We start from the raw sequence: 22,664 nt of genomic DNA on the forward strand, positions 1-22,664 counted from the left end.
GGAATGCAGCCTTGTGAAGCTGAGGGATTATCTGCTGTAGAAAAAAATATTTGGAGTTACAGACAAAACCAACAAGCTCTGAGTTTATCTCACATTTCACCCAGATTCTCGTCGACCAGCTGTTGGTCTTACACAGAAATGACTTCATGCTGCCCTCAGAATCACCAGGAGACACGAATCGTTGATCACTTCTTTATCGAATCTGATTAAAACTGAATCGAGACTCGTGCAAGGCCTTGCCTATCAGGTCTTCAGCTGTGGGCATGTGAAAATCAGCTGACCTGCAGGTTATTACAACACCAGCATGTGGGAATAATGAGCTACTAATCAGAATGTGAGCTCGCTCAAGGATCAAAGTCTGCAGGATCCTGGAGGCAACAGGAGCCTGAACTCAGCAGATTCTGGCCCGTTTTCTGCGCAGCGGTCAGAATAAAACAATTATGAAACGCGGTCAAGCAGGTTAGCATTGATCCTCTAAGGTTCCGATTTCTCCTCTTGATTAAATCTTTCCAGCTGGGCTGAATGTGCATAAAGCTCTCATGCCGGAATGTCCAAAGCGCGGCACGGGGGCCGTTTGGGGCCCTCGGAATGATTTAGTTTGGCCCCTCCGTCTCCATTTGTGGTATTTGCTCTCCAGCGGGTCGTTGATGTAGATTAACACTTCTTATGCTCGTTTTTAAATGGGATTTGTATTTTTTAACAGAAAAAAATCTCCATTTTTGCACTTTTTGGGGCACCTGACGGCTGTTAGTGTGATGATGCGGGCCTGGACAACTGGACGTGGTTCTGGAAGTGTTTCTGACTCGGGAAATGTTCGGCAAAGTCACAAACTAGATGCGTTATTTCACAATAATCCAGTTTTAATAATTTACTGATACTTCTGACGCTGATTTCTCCTGAAAACACGAAGCGTCTTTTAAAGAAGCCGAAACAAATTAGTTTTAGAGTTGGTTTTCGTTTAGTTCGGGAGCTGATTTTAAATTCACCAAATGGGGTTTAGAAAGTTATTTTTGTCTTTGTTTAGCTTTAATCTGTGAAAATGACAAATGTACACTGACAAATATAACCACTCAGAAACTTTATTACCGACATGCAGGATAAAAGTCGTGTTTTTCTGTCATCAGCTACTTCTTGCTTCTCTAGTCTAAACCGGCACCTGAAAGCCGCAGCTTATTGCTGTCGATGTAGCAGCTTCCTCCTCTTCTTCCTGTTAAATTGTGCTTTTGCCCTCTCCACAGACACCTGCAGCGGGCTCCTGGGGGCTGCGGGGGCCATCCAAGGGGTCACCAGTGTCACTGGGGTGGGACGTCTCTGCTGCCCGCTCAGATCCCAGCGTAGATTTGAAGGGACGGTGGGGTCGGGTGCGGTGAAACGCTCCTGTTCACGGTGAGCTTCTGCATCCTGCACTGCAGCCGTAGGTGCAGCGTGGGGGGGTGGAGCTGTCAGAACGGAGGCTACGTTTTCTGAGCTGCCGTGGGAGAAATGTGGGTTTCCACTCGTTTTCCTCCGTCTGTTTCTCTTGGCCCTCTCTTTGGGTTTGAGCCTTCTCAGGACGCTGTAGGTGAGAGCTGCAGCCTGGCTGCTGCTTCTGTAAACATGGGAGCGCCGCTGGCCTGGCGTGGGGGCGGATGATGTGGGAAGAATTGCTCTCAGGCCGTCCTCAGAGGAATTCGACTGGTCAGCATGCACAATGGGAGCGCCAGAGCTGGATTTCTGCCTTTTCTTCTCCTCCTCATTGTGTGCTCTCTCCTTTGACCTCTTCCTTTTGGCTTTGGGGGTTGAAACGGGGGCGACGGCGGTGCTGACATGGAGCTGCTGCTCAGGCTCGCTGGGGGTGGAAACGATGGCGTTTAGTACCAGATCTTCGGAACAAGGAGGAAGAGGCTTCTTGCTCTTCTTTCTTTTACACTTCTTTTGTCCTCTGGCTTTGTCTGAAGTCGCAGGCGGAGGGGTTTCCCGTTTCATCGGCTCTGACTCCGCTGGCCTCTTCTGGACCATCAGAGGTGGCGTAACGGAAGCCAACTCCTTCTCTGCAGCCGGTTCATCTTTCATGACGTCATTGGAGGGCTCATCTTTTGGTCTGAGCTCAGATCCTCTGTCATTGGCTCTGTTGGCATCTATGCTCGACTGCTCGGGCCTGTTGGACTCACGGATGAAGTTACTCAGGGACAGGACTTCTGTCTTGCTGCCAGGTGGACCTGCAGCTCCCTCCTCTGTTTTCACACCAGCATCTGATTTCTGTTTCCTCTTCCTCCCTTTTCCTTTTGGCGTTTTGTTGCTTTGCTTCTTCTTCTTCTTCGCGTTCTTCTTCTTCTTCTCTGAGCTTTGCGTGTGATCTTTGTTGGAGTCGGAGTTGGAGCCCTGAGATGTCGAGACGGTGGCGAGCACCTTGATGAAGTCCTCAGCGGCAGTGACGACGTTTCTCATCGAAGGCTCTTCCGGAGCAAACGTGGAACTCTGGGTCATGCTCTCAGGTTGCTCTTCTTCATCGCGCCTGGGCGGAGCCACCGCCAGCTCATCGATGACATCGACACCTCCGTAGTCGTAAGACACTGCTTCTCTCACCACAGCGATGGGGAGCTCATCGTATCGTTTACACCTGTGAGACACGGGAGATGAAGAGGAGGCGGGGTTTTATCCAGCTCACCTGTACCTGCGTGTCAGATCTGTGATACTTACAGGCCGTACCAGTGGCGCTCCACACAGCGCTCCTCATAGACAAACTCAAAGCAGGGAACGCCTATGACGTTGAAGAAAGCCTGACCTACAACCCTGGAGGACGTGTCGTTGACTTTTCTCAGACACGCTTTCAACCTGGAGGCAAACGATGGAGACGTTTGATTCTGCAGGAGAGTTTAGTAAATGTTCACTCGTCTGATCAGACCTCAGTCAGATTTCCATCATGCATCATTAGAAATGACTAAATGCTTCAGTAAATCTGAGTCTTACGCTTCATCGCAGTCACAGTGACAGATGGAGTGCCACTTGAAGTTGGTGTATCCGTAGTTGGAGGAGAAGGCGTGGATGACGTTGGGGCAGTGATCGTGAGTTCGACAGCAGCTGTCCGTTTCTGCAAACTCTCCTGCGGGAGAGGAACGTGTTGTTCAAACACCTGAATGGTTCGGAGTTGGGTGAAACCTTCTGCTTACCCAGCTGGTTAAAGTTATCCGCCATGTTTCCGGCTCCACACCAAAGGGTCCCTGGGTAGGTGAACCCTCTCTTGGATCTTTTCAGAACCTCTCCTTTCCCCTCCTTCCTCGCGCTACCGCTGCGCCCTGATCTCTCTTTAAACTCCCGACACATCGTTTTAGCCTCACCCACGTGCGTAAAAGGCGCCTCCAGCGGCCGCGCCCCGCCTCTCTGCCCCCGCAGCCCCAACCTGCACTCATGCATGAACGACTTCACCTCCATCTGGTTCACCACAACGGAGCAGTTGACGAGCTTTCCGGCGGGGCTGACCACCGTGCGCACCACCTCGGCTCCGTCCGACACCTGGTAGAGGTAGTTCTCCCCGATCAGGGACATCTTTGCGCAGAAGGTCCCGTTGATCATGGAGAACATCTCCTTGCTCTCCTTCTCCGCGTCCACGGCGCGGCTCAGGAAGTCTCCCCTGACCACGTTCCTGTCCAGATAGGACAGGAAGACAAAGAAAACCGACCACATGACGCGCGCGAGGGGAGACTTTCAGCACCACGCGTAACGGAGACAGCTCCTCGGGGTTGTCCGCCGCTCCCGGGCAGCCCTCCCTCCTTTTTAAGGCGAAGCTCAGAGTGGTTCGATTCTTAACGCGAATAACGGCCGGGCTGGGTGGAGTCACGGGATTAACCTCTTTATTCTGGACCTCCTCCACACGGCGAGCAGGTACAGCCGCCGGCTCCTCACCGCGCCGACGGAGAAGAGGGGGTTAAACCGGTAGCTCGGAGCGTGAACTCTCAGCAAGAGCTGACCGCAGGTTACCCCCCCATACACGCGCGCGCGCACACACACACACACACACACCTTCCCAGAAAGGGGAGATTTACTTTGGGAACATGCATGGAGGAGGAGGTTCTCACTCCATGGTGACACGCACGGGGCGCAGGACAGTGGACATCTTTCAGACGCTATTAAACTGGTCCTGAATCAGGGATGACCTCAATCCCAACGTGGAGACAAAAGTCTTTCAGTGAAGAATGTGGACAGGCTGAAACTGTCTCACGCAAACTGGACCGAGTCTGCAGAAGTCAAAGTGTTTCAGCCTCGAGCGGCTTCAGGACAGTTTTTATTCCCTTCTGTTAATTTTTAAAGCTTTTTTTGTGTCTTAACCCGATTTATTTCACGCAAAACATTTACATAAAAACACAAATCAGAGGAAAATTACTTTTTATTTATAATAAATGGAAATAAGATCATATTATTGTTATTGTTACAGATCATTATTTAAAAATATATGATTTCCATTTTAATTGATTTCTGAGTTTGTTGATGTAATTTTTTTACATCAAGACATCACTGAATTAACCCTTTAATCTCCAGACCATAATAATCATGTATAATTTAACTTTTTACATGTAGTTTGAATTTATTTAATAGTTTTTTTTCATCTAAGTTTATTTTCTCATTGGGACTAAAACGAGCTCTAATAGTCAAAAAGGGAATTTGGTAGGAAATAAAGAAAAGTTGAAGATAAATGAACAGTTTGTTTATTTTTATGTTTTAATTGTGCACCAGAAATCAAGCATCCAAACAATAAACCGGCTTCAGTTACAGATTTCTATCACTTGTTCTGCTCTGTATGAGCTCTGAAATCCAAAGTCTCCTTCCTGCATCTTATTTGCACGAACAACTTTTCTTTTTTCCAAGAAAAGCCCCGTTCCCCACCCCACTGCTGTCAGGTTGGGTTTCTAATCAGCCCAGTGTTTTGTCACATGGCTGGTCTTACTGGGAGCTCTGGAGGAGATCCAGCCTACTCAGGGAACTCAAATCGGATTGCCGGAAGGCGGAGAGAAATGATGTAAAATCACCAGAGGCAACATTCGACCACATCTCAGGAGAAAAGGAGTTTCTTGTCAGGTGTTGGAGGGATCCGGGGCAAAGGAACAAGGCCACTACCCTACAGTCAACTCACACCAGAGACAGGCCCAGAAAAATTGAGAATATGAACATTTGAAAGTGAAATTTGAGAAAATCTGCACTATTAATAATAACAACAATAAATATTAACTACGCCATGTTAGATTAATGCAGACACACCATATGTGTCTTATAAATGAAAACGCATCAGTTTAAAAATGTTGCCTTAAATGACACATCTGATCAATCAAACCTTATTTATGAAGTGCTTTTCAGACAGAGTTCAGTCCAAAGTGTTTTACATGACTAAAAATGACCCCAAGTAAAATATTTTGATGCCTTTTTGAGTTTTCATTGCCATTTTGTGCCATTGACAATTTTTATTTCTTCCTGATGAGTGAAGATATTTTTCTGCACGATAAACTATGAGAAGCCCGCATTATAAATAAATAAATAAATAAATAAATAAATAAATAAATAAACTAAAAAGACCACATTTAACTTCAGCTGTAGATCCAGCGCCCCCTGGTGGTCCTGCAGACTAAAGTTCTCCCGGCAGCTTTGCTCACAAGTTTGATGAAATTCCTTAAAGATAAAATATTTAATTTCCTGTTGAGAGCCATTGACTTGCTGGAGTAAATTTTCACAGTAAATCAAACGTCTACGAGATAAAAATTTAGAAATTCAGCATCTGAAGCTGATTCAGCCACCGGGGTGAAACACTGACATCTAGGGGTCAATGTGGGAACTACAACCACATGTTAGTGAAGAACAATAAAGGGATGGTTCTTATTCTTTAATAAATCAGAGAAAAAAATCACCAAATGTTTTTGTTATGTGCAAAACTGGTTCAAATGTGTTAAAATATTGGTGGATTTCAGAGGGAATTTCTATGCGTGCCAAAAGGTTGCATAAAAGAGTGCGGAGCAAGCTAACAGAATACATTTTATGAATAAAACTTTTTATTATTTTTTGGGGAAAAAGTTGATCATTTATAGCTAATTGGGCTGCTGTGTTGCAGACCCCCTTTTGTCCATGTAAGATCTGACACTTGAACGGAGTAAATGCGTGTGATTTCCACCCAGATTTATGAGTCCATAAACCTCCTGAATGTGCAGAGAGAAAGCCGGCGTTTCAGGACTGCAGCAGGTCACCCGGTTCAACGCAAGCATCTGGGACTGTGGGAAAGTTGGGTGGTTGCTGGAAGAAACGTCTTCAGCTCAGCTTGATCTCTGTTTGAACAAATTGGTTTGAAATTTCAGATATCGGTTTATTTATAAGCAGTCGAAACTTTTCCGTTCTGAGAACAGTGAAGATTTCAGTCAACACAGTCGGACGGAAGATCGTGTTTCCGCCGCAGTGAACGCAAACCAACGAGAGTTTACTCTGTAATGGATCATCTGGTGACAGCCAGTGTTGGGCAAGTTACTTCAAAACTGTAATGCATTATTTATTACTTGTTACCCTCATTTTAAAGTAATTAATTACATTACAATATTACTGATTTTAAAATGTAAGGCATTACACTACTTTTGCATTACTTTAAGTTACTTTCACCAAAACAACTTCAATATCTGGTAATCTGACACTCAGTGAGCTCATGACATGTATGTGGAAAGTGATGTGGTGTCTGAGCTAGGATTGCTGTTAAAAACAGTCAGATATCATAACAGTGCTTTAAAATGATTGTTTATGAAATAAAAGCAACAACAATCTGTACTCTCAGCACGCTGCCATCTTATATTAACTGAGCAGGGAGTGAGGTGGTGGGGGCTCCAAGCCTATATTTGCCTTGGTCCCCAAATTCCTTGATACGGCCCTGGATGTGGGACTGACTTCTGGGGTGATCTGATTCTATCACATGTATAAATATTAAATGCTTATATATTATTGCTTTTCACTGGTAAAATGTCTATTGGGGATAAATCTACCTACTTTTTTTCTTTTCAAGCACTTTGTTTTGTTTTCTTGATTTTATTTGAATGATTTCCGGCCCTTTCTCTCTCTAACCTTCCTGCATGCTGCAGGTTTTCTCCGTCTTCCAGAAAAAACTGTTTCCTAGATTTCCTACTTTCTAACTAATCAGCCAAAGGGATCTACCGAACGCTAAAAATAAAATTAAAAAAAGCTTAATATGCGCTGCGCTCCAGCAGCAATGAGTTGAAATCACCGGGGCACAGATTATGAACTCAGCTGAAAAGTACATGAAGTACCAGAGAATATGGGCTGATATAAACGATCGCAAACAAATTGTTTTGGTGGAGCGATTTTGTGAATATAACAGCGGCCGCGCGCAGAACGCAGCTGGAGGATTTGAGCCGTTACCGCTGCATCCTCTCTGCTCATAGAATGCCCGCAAAGCTGAGTCCATAAATGACGTCATATATGTGGATACTGGATCTTTTTTCAGGCTTCCCGCAATTTGAATTTTTATAAAACCCACATCTTGATTCTGCATTTAAAAATGCGTTGTAATTACCGCGTTACTGACAACCGTACCAAGTAAACATTACCATTTTCTTTCCATGTAATGCCTTACATTACCACATTACAGCAAAAAGCAATGCATTACAGTAATTACTTTTGTACCGCATTACTCCCAACACTGGTGACAGCAGCTCACAACAATAACCTGGAGAACGCATGAGAAGAGGATTAACATTTTTATGTGATCTGAAGGTCTGCTCCATCCACTTACTGGAGTGAAGCGCAGAGGCAAGAGACAGCACAATATTTGTGTTATTTAATTTGCCCATAACTGCTCAAAATCATGTTTATTGATGATTTTTATGAAATCCACGCCCCCACTAATTTCAGATGGAACAAACCTCCCACGCCTCTGAGTTCCCCTCCATCTCTGACCAGGAACAGAACAAAGAGTTGGGTGTTCAGCATCTCTGTACAGAGAGTTCTGTCCATTTCTGTTTCCTATGAAATGAGCCTTTATGGAGGCCTATCAAAGACATTTCCTGTTTCAGCAGCGGTTTGTGTGAGGGCTTGTCCCACATAATAAAACGGATTAGCGTTCAGAAACATTACCACATGGAACAGAACTAAACCTGCGTTTGGCACACACACACTTAAAGACCACAGTGTTGCTTGGAAATTTTATGTTTCAGTGTTTTGCTTAGCAAAGGTCTGTTTCTGTCGCTGAGCACATCCCAGAGATTCTCACTGGGGTTGAGGTCTAGACTGATCTCTCATGCTCCCCGGCCCGTGCCATCAGGGAAGATGCAATAACCTGGTCATTCAGGTAGTCAGCTGACCTCATTCTTGGAGCTCATCCTGTTGCTGAACCTAGACCTGACCAAGTGCAGCAAGCCCAGATCATAGCACTGCCCCCACAGGCTTTTACAGTAGACACTAGGCATGATGCATCACTTTATCTGCCTCTCTTCTTACCCTGATGCACCATCACTCCGGAACAGGGTCCATCTGGACTCATCAGACCAGTTTTAATAAAGCGTTCTGAACCCAGTTTTAGTCGTTTCTGCATCTCCTTAGATGTTTCCTCTGCTTGATGACAATGATCTGACCCTTCTCACGCAGATTAACATCTTTCCCACGACCACCGGACGTGTCTTTCCACATGGTTGTTTAAGAAATGAGAAGCAGCTCATTGCACCAATTGGGTTAAATTTCTTGTTTCCAGCTGAAAGATTAACGCCCATGCAGTCATTGTCCAATAGGAGACTCCTACCTGTTAAATCCAGATGGTGACTTTTCTCTTGGTGTAACTGCTGTTGCTGTTTATTTCTTGATTTATTTATTTTCCCATTTGTAAGACACTGGGTTGGTTGTGTTTCCTGTAATTTTATTTTGAAAAGCTACATGAGCTGCTCTGCCAGCCACACCCTTGATTTGATGGATACAAGCCAGGTGTGAGGAACACACAGAACCGGGATGAAGTGCTGACAAGCAGACAGCTAAAGAACTAACTAGTAAAAGGACTTAAAGGAAGACAGATGGATTCCCTTTGTGTTTTAAGCAAAACAGCCAACGAGGTATTTATTTGTCTTTATTTTATTGCACATTATTGTATATGTTTTAATTGTACTATCCTGTATTTAGTTTCACGGTTTAAAGGAGGTCTAAAGAAAGGAGGACAGAAGAGGTCCACAATGAAAGGATGTCCAATAAACCCGTAAAGAAATCACTTGCGTCTGTGTTGCTTGGAGGGAATCACACTTGGGCTGGGTGGTGTAGATGGAGCTGAAATCGTACCTGTTGCTGTAAAATGTGTTTATTTGTTCTCCTTTTACATGATTATCAAGTTTAAAACAGGAAATGTAAATGTTGTGTTGGCGCCACCTACTGGTGTAGCTGAGTATTGCGCTTTGAGGCACACAGGCTGTCGGAGACCGAGAACTCCAGCTGCAAAAATGTGAAAGGACAAAAATGGACATTATGGACTGCGGTTGTTCTTAAATACGTACATGGCAGGCTTGTGTGTTTATTTGAGTATATTATCAGATGAATGTTTGAGCGTTGGCTTTGTTAAACCGCTTTTTTGGAAAAGGGAAATAAATGTAATTTCCCCACTGTCCATTTAAATCTTTACAATGGACCAGCAAGGGAAAAAATTCACACATTACCCCACCAAGATGTTTGTTCACCACCAGTACTGGTAGTTTTAATGTCTCTATCTTTGAGGATGTAGCAACCATGTTTTTTCCACCAAATTTATTGTATAAGTTTAAGCCAGCGTTTGCAACCAGCAGCTGGTTTTTAAAACAAACTAGTGTTTTTAAAGGCATGCCTTGAAAGTTGTGCTAAAATTACCCTTCATAGGGTAAATGAAAGGCCACCCAGCCCTTATCTGTGACCAGAATATAGCATTTGCAACGTCATCCAGGCGGCTGCCTTGTTGGGAATTGAATGGAGCTGACATACAGCCTGGCTCCAGCACGTTTCCTGCATGCAGTTTTAGATCACGAACACAGCTGATCTGTTTCATTTAGAGATGAACCACTCCTGTAGACATCAAGGAAAGCTGGGAGACATTCCAGCTGTTGGATCAAGTTGTTCAAACGACTAATGCACTGTGAGGAAATGAGAAACCAAACACTGGGGGATGCTAAAAGCGAGGCAAAACTGCCTAGTAAATATAATTACCAATGCAGGTTTAAACTGTTTTTTCATAGTTGCATTGAATTCCCCTAACAGGCTGAAACTAAAAGCAATATTTTTAGATTAATTTATGTTTATATTTTGGATAATTTTTTAATATCAATATGCATCCCATAAATAGCCACACTCCTTTGGCTAAAGTTTAATTGGCTTAATTCTTCTTAATTTTAAAAACTAAAAAAGAGAGAATACTTTGTGTGTGTGTGTGTGTGTGTGTATATATATATATATATATATATATATATATATATATTTTTTTTTTTATGACAACAAATATCTTACAGGAATTTTTTACAGAAAAGGTAAAAATGAAAAAGATGATCCTGGGCCAGAATCTTCTGATAGAAAGATAACTTTTTAGAGGCCCTGTTGTTTTTCCAAAAACATTTCTTAAACATTATGAGGTCCAGTAACAGTTTTGGCCCTAACGAAGTTTTAGTGATGCAGGCAGGGGATGATAAATGATGCGGACCCCGGTTCAATCACTGACAGCGTCTAGCCCCGCCCACCGGTCCATGCGAGCTCTTCCCCTCCAGCTGATCGGACCATGGACGTGTTCGCGGTTCCTGCAGACAGACCCAGAGGATGGTACCTTTCTCTCATGGCTCCTAACACGAAGGGATCGGAGTTCGCCTGGCTGGACCCGTCCAGACTTTACTGCAACTCTCAGGTATGACTGGAGGAGGATCAGCTGTTCGGCAGAAATCTGCATTCACCCCCTCCTCCTCCGGTTCCGACAGGCTTTGGCGGACTGTGTGCAGGACCTCCTCGGTCCGTTCCACAGAGACCCCGTTGACCTGGTTGCTGGGATCGATGCGATGGGATTTATCCTGGGTGAGAACCCCCCCCCCCCCCCCCCCCCCATACTAAACTTAGAAATCTCCATATATTACCTCGCTGCCGCGTGACTCTAAACATGTGTAATATATATATGTGTATATATATATATATATATATATATATATATATATGTATATGTATATGTGTGTGTGTGTGTGTGTGTGTGTGTGTGTGTGTGTGTGTGTGTGTGTGTGTGTGATTTTTGATCAGCTTCCCTCTGGGATTAATAAAGTATTTTTGAATTTGAATAATGTAAAGATTAGCCATGCACCGTGAGCGCAGATTTGTTTTGTTGGTTCTGCAGGAACAGCTGTTGCCACCACTCTGGGGAAAGGATTCCTGGCTATCCGTAAAGCAGGTCATCTGTGTGTCGCAACACAAACCCAGAACTACAGCGACTACACATCCCGAGAAAAGAGCATGGAAGTGAGGCTGGATGTGCTGAAACCAGGTTAATCTTTTATGACGTCAGATGATCCATAAATGTTCTCCAGTGAGGGTAAGAACGGTTTAATGATTGTATGAAAGTGTAATTATTAAGTTTGTGCATAAAGCAACCACTATAAATAAATGGTAGGTCGTTTTTAGTTTTTGTTTTTAAACAAGAGTTTTAAAAATGGGGGAAAACAACATTAAAACCATCAAATATTTTGCATAGAAACTGATCCTGCAAAAACTGACAGTAAATAAACATAAATAAATGTGGAAATAAATAACTATTTAGTAAATCATGAAGCCAAAACATTGTCAGATGCAGTTTCCTTAAATGAGCACTAGATGGCACTGTTTCACTTTGCATATTTTATGAAACAGGGCCCTCCGGTGCTCATTTGAGGAACTGCATCTGAAACTGTACGGAAATGTTTAAAAATCATATTTTCTGTCATTTTCCTATAAATTATTCAACGGTAGATATTAAAATTGACTAATTTCTAACATTAAATCATGTGTGTCCTGAATTCATGCTGCAGAAAAGAGGATCAGCCGAGGAGTTGAAACTAGGGAAGCAGTGTAGATGCGATGATTCACTTTTTGCTGTCTACTGCATATAGACCTTTTCTGTTACATCATGGCTACCTTGAATCCACTGGGATTATTTAAGGTAGCGATCATTTATTGTAAATGACCAGGAAAGTAATCTCTAGGATCTGATTCCAGGTGTGAGGGTGTTGTTGGTGGATCAGTGGATCGAGACCGGAGGCACGATGAGAGCTGCCATCCAGCTGGTGGAGAAGCTGGGAGCCTCTGTTGCAGGTTGGTAACCGTGACAACCAGATGTTGAGAGTTCTAAATCTCTGATATCTCCTTCCCTGCAGGCGTAGCCGTCGTGGCCATCGAGAACACCGAAGGCGGGAAGTGGATTAAAGAAAACTATAAGTTCTCCCAGTGTGTTCCCCAAGAGCTGCAGGCTCAGATCGACGGGAAATATTTGGACTCCTTTAAAATTTTTAATAAATAGACCCAAATCCACAGGGATTCAAGAGCGACGGACACTAAATAGTTTAGTTTGCTTTATTATAATATAGAATATACAGTCAAATCTCATTTTTACAGAACTTGACGAGGTTATCTCTTATGACATCAAATTAAAAGCTGATGACTAAATATTCACAGATAAAAACAAAACAGTCATGCTTATAATAAAAATACCTGTTAAAATGATTTATGTCACAGACTCTAGTTAATAATACTCAGATAAACAAAATAAAATGTTTTGTCCCACGTGTTAATAAGTCCTGGTCCTTTACTCAGATACAGCCACAAAAACATCAGGGTTTATAATAAAAACTCGTTTAAAGGACAAAAAGGAAAGGAAGCCGAAAAGTCTGACGTTTAAACTAAAACTTGAAGCAAATGAATAATCCAGTCATGTTTTGGCAGCATCATCATAAATTCCATCATTCCTGCTTGGCTCCGTAAAGCCCCTCCACCAGCCAGGAAGTGGAACGCCGGCTCTGACCACAGGAATCCTCCTGCTGAGCTGGACGACTTGCTAAAACTCCCTGTCCTCACCGACAGCAGGGCTGCTTCTTCTTCGACGAGGCGTACAGGTTTCCTGAATTGCTGCTGATCTCTGAGACGAACACAGATGTTAAACTTTATGAGGATGATGAGTTTTTTTTAACATTGAGCCGTTCCGATACTCACTGACGACGTCTCCGATCTGCCTCGATGTGCTTTTCTCCAACTCGGCCAGAACGTTCGTCTCAAATGCCAAGGCGGCAACTCGGAAGAAGAACTCCTTCACGTTTTCTCCTGCAGGAGGAGACACTGAGAGGCTCAGCGAGGAGCCGGCTCTGGACAAATTACACTAATAATAAATAATTACTGTCCTTTTATTTTGAAGAGTCTGATAGACGTGAATAAATCTAGCCAATGAGCAGCTGGTGGCTCTGTTGCCTAGCAGTGAGAAGGTTGCAGGTTTAAATCCCAGCTGTGACCATTTGGTGTGGAGTTAGCATGTCTTCATGCATGCATGGGTTTCCTCACACACAACAAAAACATGCTAGGTTAGTTGTCCTTAGGTGAGTGTGTGTGAGACCGGTTTTGTCTCCATCTCCGTGATGGACAGGAGACATGTCCAGAGTAGGGATGCACTGATATGAAATCTTTGGACCGATACGAAGATCACTGTTATGGCCGATAACTGATTTTGCTGACATTAAGGCTTCTAAAAGCAGCTGATTTTGTAAAGAATGAAAATGATTAAAGCTGAATTTACGTTATTATGAGCGCGCACACACACACACGCACGCACGCACACACACACACACACACACACGGTGTTTCTCAATGACAAGGAACCTTGCCTTGATGTCTTGGCCCCGCCCCGGTTGCCTAGGAGATAAGTCATCAGGAGCCGCCAAGACGTGCTCCAATCGGTTCCAATGTTCATGTTCTACCGAGGCGTGTGTTCTCCGTTTGTTAGCCGTTTAGCTAGCTGAGCGAGGATACACGGGAGGTGTCTTGTAGCCTAGCCTTGGTCAAAAATTACCCAGAATACACCGCGGTATTTTCAAAAGGACGGCGGATCAGAAGCCGGCAGCCACTTCGGGGTCAATTTTCAAGTTTAGATGTAAGTCAACTAATTTAAAATGCTTTTTTAGATCCAAAGAAGTTATCTATGGTTGGTTAGTTGCTTAGTAGTTGCAGCTTCGGTGGCTAGCGGGTGGTAACTCACTTATATTTTTAATTTAATAAACATACACACAATTTAAAAACTAAAAGGCTTGTTATATATTTATATTGAAACTAATACATGTAAAATATTACGTTATCTCCCGTGTCACGTGATGTTACGTGGCCGCCGTGGAAGCCGCGGTCACGTGATGCAAGTCTGTTCCACTTAACCGTTTTCTTTGACCAAGGAAGGACAGTGTCCTCGTAAGTAAGACGCCTGGCCTCGAAAGACATCGCCTCGCGAGGCCAGGCACCTTGACATTGAGAAACACCCACACACATTTACTCTTCTGAGATGATTACAGTCACTGTCACATGACCAAACAAATACACACCACCCCCCTCACCCTTTGAAACAGATAAACAAATGAAAACAAGATGGAAAAAAATTGCTTGTTAACATCGGCCCTGTTTTTTATATCGGACCGATACCGATGTGTTACAAAATGACTAACATCTGCCGATAACGATATTGATGCCGATATATTGTGCATCCCTAGTCCAGAGTGTCTCTCACCCAAGGACTGCTGGAGTTACCGGCTCACAATGAATGAATGAAATTAGAGACGTCCCGTTCCGAGATTGATATCGGAAGTAATTTGATGTCGACCCAAAAACAGTATCAGATTATATCAGACGGCATCAAAAATCTCAGACATAAGCAGTCCGTTAAGGTTCGCATTTTTGCCACCAATGTTTAAGAAAAAAATTGTAATTTTTTCCAATCTCCCTGTTATTGGCTCTTGTTCTCCGACTGAGTAATATCACTTGATTGAGCCTTTCATACATTCCACACTGAAATAGGTAACAGTATGTCTGACTTGTGCTGATATCGTATCAGATTGATATCGGTATCGATCAATACTGAATACTGTAATATTGTATCTGTAACGTGACGGAGGTGCCATTCCACCGAAGGTTTACCCTCTCTCCACAGATGCCTCTGACACAGTACTAAGCTGCATGAGACTGCCTCAAGGTCATGCATTTGCTTCTAAACTGCTTCCTTTCCAGCTCAAGGGAAGAAGGAAGACAAAGGACTCTTTTACATAATCAAAGTGTTAGTCAATAATAAAATGTGAACCAATTTGTGAAATGAAAATATTAATTACTTGATATTATAATCCTACAGAATATAATAAGTAATATAACTTTTAATGTTTCCACTGATCACACGTAAGGTTGAGCCACATCACACATTGCTTTCACTGATCCAATCAGAACCTTCCTTTCTGAAGCGTGGCATAGTGTCTGTGGTGTTTATAATCTGCCAACTTTGATTCGACCAGAAATCAAAACATCCAGATTAATAAAACCAGTCCCCACGCCATCTTAAGGGCAGTTCTCTTCAGTTCTCTACAGTTCACCGCATGCTAAGCGAAGTATCGGACTGGCCATCCGGACTTCCTTTTTTCAAGCAAAGAACCAACAAGCTGGATAAAATCTGTTGCATTTTACCAACCAAGCAATGGTTCCTTTCAGAATAAAAGCTGAACTCACTGACCCACTGGGTCCATCTGATGCTGTCAACCAACTGTCGCTTTTTCCCTGGAGACAATCCAAAGACTAGTCTGTCGTACTGCTGACGCGGTTTCATCGGCTCCGGTACCGAAAGGGGTGTCCGAGGACCTGGCAGTCTGGATCTGTACGGAGGTCTCATCTGAAGGGTATGTGAGGAGCGACAATATGGCGTCTCATGTGTTTATGAAACTCTGATCAAACTCTGATCATAGCTAAAAGCAAAACATCACAACATCATTCACACTTGCTTCTCCGGATGCGAGAGTTCTGATGACACCATCACTCACACATACACCATCCGTCTCACGTCTCATTGACACCAGATCCATTCATCATTTAAGCCCTTTTCAGACAGACATTCTGGAACATTTGTGGACAATTCAATCCGGTTTTTAACTGGAACTGTGTTTTCAGACACACCACTTTTGTTCCGGAACTTGTCCTTTCGGCTGCGCTCACACAGCAGGGAAAAGTTCCAGATGTCTGACGGCGGCGGGGGGTCCGGACTTATGTTAAGAAGAAGAAGAAAATATCATTTCTATAGCACCTCTCAAGATAAAAATCACGAGGGGCTTAAGCATAATTCTGCGCACACGAAGATGCATAAGAGACCTGGATGATGAAGCTCAATGGTTAAAGGAATCACTGAAGCGGTGTGAAGCGCTCCGTCGCACGTCTAGACGGTACCGTAGGAGGCAAGCTGCCGTGGTTCGCCGCATGCTACAGGAGCGAGCTATCTAGGTGAGCACAGCATCCCCCGGTCCCCTCCTCCTCCCCCTCCCCCTTGTCCGGAACTCTACCTCACCAGTCTGAAGCAGCCACCCTGTCCGTAACAAGTCCGGACCTGTTACTAGGGGCTTCGTCTGGTTAAATTCCGGAACACGTTATCCGGATGTTTGTATTCAGACACAAAGGTCTTACGGACAGAGTGCGGAACATTTCCGTTTTTCATGGCCTGTCTGAAGGGGGCTTTAGAGTTAGTCTTGTTTAAAATTGTTTAGAAATAAATCTTCTTAAACGTTTTAAAGGTGACTCTCTCTTCTCTTGTCTCTCACTTAATACAAGTGTTACATAATCCCTGCAATAAAAAGTTCCAATATTCTGGTTTAAATAACCCAACAGTCCGTAAGATTGATTTCTTGTTTACTATGGAATCTTACGTCTTACGGGTCCTTAATTTGATGTAAATTAACTCTTTTATAATCGGAAGTGAAAAACTTGTATCCGGACGTCCCTAAATTAAATCTTTATTTGAACGTTAAAATACCATGAGCTGGGACTTAAAGCAAATATAAGCAGTGAAGACTACAGGACCCGACCCCTGGATGCACCGGAGCTTTTCCATTTCTCTACTTGTGACGTTTGTAAATAAACATTTAATGCAAGACATTTAAGAAGGCGGCTAAAACAACAAATGTTCGTAACTCAGTAAAACACCTAAAAATGGTTTGTTTTAGTGTCGCGGTCTACTGGCCATTAATAAAATGGTACTTTATGTCTAAAAAAAACCGCTCCTGACGCGCCCGCCTAACGACTCCGTCACACCGGACAGGACTCACCCGTCAGCGAGGACACGGCCCAATACTCGGCGCAGATTTCCTTTGCAAATTTCAGGGCGTCCTGTTCGATCCGAGAATACTGAGCAGCAGTCTACAGAACAAAAGAAAAGACAAACACATTTTAAAACAGTCTGACCCGGGCTTTGTGCTTCTGCTGGAACAACTCCCAGTGACAAACGTACACTCAGGTCTTTCTTGGTGCCGACCAGGAACAGCTGGACACCAGTGGGGTCGTTCTCTTTTAGGGCGTCCTCCAGCCACTGCCTGCAGGCCAGAAAACCATAAATCTATTAAACTGGAGAAAAAAAAAGAAAAAATGACAGAAAGTTTACAGAATTATGATTGGTGGGAGTACCTGGCGTGGCCCAAAGAGGCGATGTCATTTAGAGCAAATGTGATTATCACAACTGAGAGGACAGAAACATTGTTTTATCACCAGTTTGGGATAAATTGACTGGTTTCCTGTGTTAAAGCCGACAAATGGAAGACGGCGGCCTCACCCTGAGCTCCTCTGTAGTACGTCGAAGCGATGCATTTGAACCTTTCCTGGCCTGCGGTGTCCCACCTGCAACATGGAACCAGACCTCTGAGCAACACCAGACTGGAGTTTAAAACAGAATAAATAAATAAATAAATAAATAAATACATCTGACTCACAGCTGCAGGCTGAAAGGAACTCCGAGCACCTCGAAGCGCTCCATCTCAAAGTCCACGCCGATCGTTGCCTTGTAGTTCTTATCAAAGGCGTCCTTGCAAAACCTGGAATGAGAAGGAAACGTTTGTGTTGGGCTGTTTCAGAATCAGAACAACACGACCAAATAGTCCGATTTATTCTTTAGTTTCCCAACTTTCTCAGTGTGTCCACTAGAACTTCAACAGCAGGGCTATGCAATTCCAAGCCTCGAGGGCCGGTATTAGGGATGCACCGATACGATACTGGTATCGACACCGATACCGATACCAGTATCGGTATACGTTAACCGATACCAGGAACTGATACCAATGCAGTTGCTTGAAAGTGGCTTCCCTGTAACTTGTCATTTCTGTTCACCTAATATTTTAGTTTTGTGATGATTTCCATTCATATATTTTACTTTTTATCTACCTCACAGTCTTTTCCTGTTGTAAGCAGAGAAGAAAATAAAATCTGTATTCCACATCATTGCATTTTTTTGTGTGGTAGAAGTATCGGTATTGGTCATCGGTATCGGCGAGTACTCAGATCCAAGTATCGGTATCATACCGGTTTGGAAAAAAGTGGTATCATTGCATCCCTGGCCAGCAACCAGCACATTTTGGTTTTAACCCTGCTTCAACACTCAGATTTAATTAGTAGGTGATTGGTTCGGCGTCTGCAGTGATGCGGACGCTGAGCCGATCTGTCGTGGTGAAGAGGGAGCTGAGCCAGAAAGCCAGGCTCTCGATTTACCGGTCGATCTACGTCCCAATCCTCACCTATGGTCATGAGCTTTGGGTAATGACCGAAAGAACGAGATCGCGGATACAAGCGGCTGAAATGAGTTTCCTCCGTAGGGTGGCCGGGCTCAACCTTAGAGATAGGGTGAGGTGCTCGGACATTCGGGAGGGACTCGGAGTAGAACCGCTGCTCCTCCGGATCGAGAGGAGTCAGTTGAGGTGGTTTGGGCATCTGGTCAGGATGCCTTCTGGACGCCTCCCCAGGGAGGTGTTTCGGGCATGTCCTGCCGGCAGGACCCCGGGTCGACCCAGGACACGTTGGAGAGGTTACATCTCCAATCTGGTCCGGGAACGCCTTGGGGTCCTGCCGGAGGAGCTGGTGGAGGTGGCTGGGGAGAGGACGGTCTTGAGCTCCCTAGTTGGGATGCTGCCCCCGCGACCTGGACCCGGATAAGCGGAGGAAGACGACGACGAGGTGATTAACAGGCTTCTGCAGAGCCTGATGAGCTGCTGCAACCACTGAATCTAATGTGTTGGACCTGAGAAACCACTAAAACGTTCTGGATACCAGCCATCAAGCACCAGAATTGAATAGCCCTGTTCTACAGGAATATGTTACAGTCACCCCCTGGTGGCCATGGGTGGTACCGCACCCAGGCTGCTCCTCCGCATCAGCTGAGGAGGTCCATAACCTGGGCAGACTTAGAACTTATAGCTCCATGCTGTAGATCTTTCTTTAAAACACTGAGCAGGTTTGTTTACCTGTTTTCCCGCTCAAACGTCAGCCTGAGGAAGTTTGCAGCCGCAAATGAAACGTGGCGGGAAAACAGGTAAACAAAACTGCTGTGTTTTAAAAAAGAACTACAGCATGGAATTAGAGATACGACTCAGCAAGAACACACCCAAGATGTTCTTAGAACTTATAGGTCTGGGAACGCTTTGGGATTTCCCATCAGGAGCCACAGGGGGAAGCCACACCCTCTCAGGTATGTTTCTGCTCACCTGTTAATCAGGCAGGTTTTCCCCACAGCCAGATCACCCACAACAATCACCTTCGATATTTTAAATCTGAAATAAAAACAGAAACGAGTTACAAAAATAAAACACAGTAACATCAGACCATTTAGTGTTGCAGCTCCCACCCCACGGTGCCGGTCCGCTGCTCCTGGCAGGCGGTCTTCACTTTGTTACTAAAGTCATTCTCAGTGTGGAGAGCAGCCTCTTTTCTGAAAGACTTAAGAAAACAAGCAACTGGAGGTGATTTAACTGTTGCTTTGGTTTAAAACCAGCCAGCAGCCATGACGGTTCTACCTGAGGGAGCTGAGGGATGACTCGGTCCCGTCGAACAGGAGGAAGAACGCTCATGGCTGAAACTCTGACTGACATGACGCCTTAGGAAGAACAAGAACTAGACAAAAGTAAACAAGGAAAGCGTTGATATCCCATTTCCTAGTAATTCTAAGCTGTAACTGGGTTTGCATCACCAGTCTGCATGAAAACAAACTTTAATATTTATAAATTTCCCACATCTTGTTTATTCCAGCAGGACTGTTATGATTTACCAGTTAGCATGCTACAGCTAATAACACAGAGAACCATGTTTTTATTGGCATTAAGGTTTGTAAAAAATAATGAAAGCTATGAAATGTTTGATTATAGTTTTAATAAAACACTCACTATGTGAACATCTTAGGTGTGTTCTTGCTGTGTCGTGGTTCTAATTCCATGCTTTTGTTCTTTTTAAACACAGAAACAGTGATGCGTCAGCCTGAAGAAGCCGGCAGCCGTCGGTGAAACTGTAGCTACAAAACAGGTAAACAAAACTGTTTCTGTGTTTAAAAAGAACGAAAGCATGGAACTCACTATGTGGCTCCACTCAGACTAGCTGTTAGTTCATCTATCCATCTGTGTTTCTCCAAACTGAGGTTATTCATTGTTATCTAGAAAGATATTGACTAATAACATCTATGCTAAGTTTATCTATCTATCTATCTATCTATCTATCTATCTATCTATCTATCTATCTATATATATATATATATATATATATATATATATATATCGGTCTTCCTGATGGTTTCCCGCAAATGGAACGCAGCCTGTTATTTGTTACCCATGGCAACTGAAACTGTGATCGCCTTGCTGTCTGTTTTAATCCCTTTGTTCATCAAAGACCCGCTGCTCCAGGAGCCCAATTTACTTTTCGAGGCTTTGTTTTAACGCGTATCTGGAGCCTGGAGCCTTCGAACCAAAGTTAGGAGTAAAACCGCAGAAGTTAAACCCGAAGGAATGAAGGTCCGGGGGCTAAAAACTAAGTTTCGAGCAAAGCAGCGTGGAGCCGCAGGAGAGATGTTACAGGATACCTCCGCGAGTCAAGATGGGTCCCTCCTGTCTGCTGCGTTTCTTCTTTCATGCAGAAGACGCTTTAGGACGCGTCGGTGCAGCCCGGAGTCATTGTTCTCTGTGTGGATGTGGAGATCTGAGGTGGATCCACGGAAGTTGAGGAACAGCCGGCAAAAACCTGAACAGCTGCTGACTCAGATCCCAGGATTCTGTCGTTCCTCCCACATTCTACCTGCTCTGCCCCCTGCTGGAACATCCCGGAACTACAACCACTGCACAATATAATATAATATAATATAATATAATATAATATAATATAATATAATATAATATAATATAATATAATATAATATAATATAATGCAACGTAATATAATATAATATAATATGATATAATGTAATGTAATGTAAGATGTAGTATAGTATAATATAAGACAATGTAATGTAATGTAGTATAGTACAGTATAGTACTATAATATAATGTATTGTAGTATAGTTTGGTATAGTATAGTACAATATGTAGTATAGTATAATGTTATGTAATTTAATATGGTATGGTACTGTATTATATGTAGAATAGTTTAATATATTTGGAATGTAACATAAGATAATGTAATGTAGTATCGTATGGTATGGTATAGTTCAATATGTAGTATAGTATAGCACAATATAATGTAATGTAGTATAGTATAGTATAGTACAATATGTAGTGTAGTACAACGTAATGTAATATAGTATAGTATGGTACTGTGTAATATATAGTATAGTCTAATATATTTGTAATGTAATATAAGATAATATAATGTAGTATAGTATGGTATAGTATAGTATAATATAATATAATGAAATGTATAATATCTTATAATGTTATGTAAAATAATGTAATGTGGTATAGTATATTATAGTATAGTATAGTATAGTATAATATAATGAAATGTACAGTATTTTATAATGTTATGTAAAATAATGTAATGTAGTATATTATAGTATATTATAGTAAAGTAAAGTATAGTATAGTATACTATAGTATGGTATAATATAGTATAGTATAGTATAGTATAGTATAGTATAATATAGTTAGTATAGTATAATGTAATGTATAGAAGATATATAGAAAATAGAAGAATTTAAAGCAAAACTAAGCATCATTAAACACTTTTCTTTTATTCACTCAATGATCGAAAATATGAGTCTTGACCCTAAAAGTCGTTTTCAAACAACATCTTGCATTATTGTCTCCATGTTCAAATGAATCCATGGTTCGTTGTGCTGCTGGGGGTATTTCTGCTCGTTCACACATTATTGTTGTCTGGACTTGTCACTGAAAGGCACTGTGGCTTTAAAAAGGCACAGGTCAGATGCACATCTGCTCGGACTTTTCTTGGCATCGGCTGAAATAGAAAATGGAATTTACACCGATCAGCCACGATATTACGACCACAAACCCCTCGTTTTGTCACAGTGCAAAATGCAGCTAGAAAAACATTTTGATATTAGGATGTTTTCATCCAAAAACCTTACTCAGGATGGCAGTGGACGCAACACAAACCACCCAGGAAACTAGCTGAGGTGTTGACCTGGCCTCCAAACTCCACAGATGACTATCTAATGGGATCTGACTCAT

The 22,664-nt window shown here is 43.1% G+C and overlaps 3 protein-coding genes across 3 annotated transcripts; 1 reads left to right on the forward strand and 2 right to left on the reverse strand.

The window, feature by feature from the left end:
- Positions 1-1,065: 1,065 nt before the first annotated feature.
- Positions 1,066-3,712, reverse strand: proca1 (protein interacting with cyclin A1). Its single transcript, XM_015950966.3, has 4 exons — positions 3,150-3,712; positions 2,950-3,082; positions 2,680-2,814; positions 1,066-2,599 (listed from the first exon to the last, which is right to left on the reverse strand). Exons 1-4 carry the CDS (start codon positions 3,661-3,663, stop codon positions 1,171-1,173), a joined length of 2,211 nt encoding a protein of 736 aa, XP_015806452.1. The 5' UTR covers positions 3,664-3,712; the 3' UTR covers positions 1,066-1,170.
- A 6,932-nt stretch (positions 3,713-10,644) lies between these two features.
- Positions 10,645-12,747, forward strand: zgc:174895. Its single transcript, XM_054742436.2, has 5 exons — positions 10,645-10,852; positions 10,923-11,016; positions 11,327-11,473; positions 12,181-12,276; positions 12,339-12,747. The coding sequence occupies exons 1-5, from the start codon at positions 10,730-10,732 to the stop codon at positions 12,479-12,481; spliced, it is 603 nt and encodes a 200-aa protein (XP_054598411.1). The 5' UTR covers positions 10,645-10,729; the 3' UTR covers positions 12,482-12,747.
- A 61-nt stretch (positions 12,748-12,808) lies between these two features.
- On the reverse strand, positions 12,809-21,256 carry rab34a (RAB34, member RAS oncogene family a). The gene is made up of 11 exons (XM_015950961.3): positions 21,062-21,256; positions 20,010-20,106; positions 19,841-19,932; positions 19,701-19,766; positions 17,940-18,041; positions 17,783-17,847; positions 17,638-17,689; positions 17,465-17,546; positions 17,283-17,373; positions 13,171-13,278; positions 12,809-13,096 (listed from the first exon to the last, which is right to left on the reverse strand). Exons 2-11 carry the CDS (start codon positions 20,082-20,084, stop codon positions 13,032-13,034), a joined length of 798 nt encoding a protein of 265 aa, XP_015806447.1. The 5' UTR covers positions 20,085-20,106; positions 21,062-21,256; the 3' UTR covers positions 12,809-13,031.
- Between the last annotated feature and the right edge of the window lie 1,408 nt (positions 21,257-22,664).

This window comes from Nothobranchius furzeri, chromosome 13, assembly GCF_043380555.1.
Source record: "Nothobranchius furzeri strain GRZ-AD chromosome 13, NfurGRZ-RIMD1, whole genome shotgun sequence".
Taxonomy (NCBI): domain Eukaryota; kingdom Metazoa; phylum Chordata; class Actinopteri; order Cyprinodontiformes; family Nothobranchiidae; genus Nothobranchius; species Nothobranchius furzeri.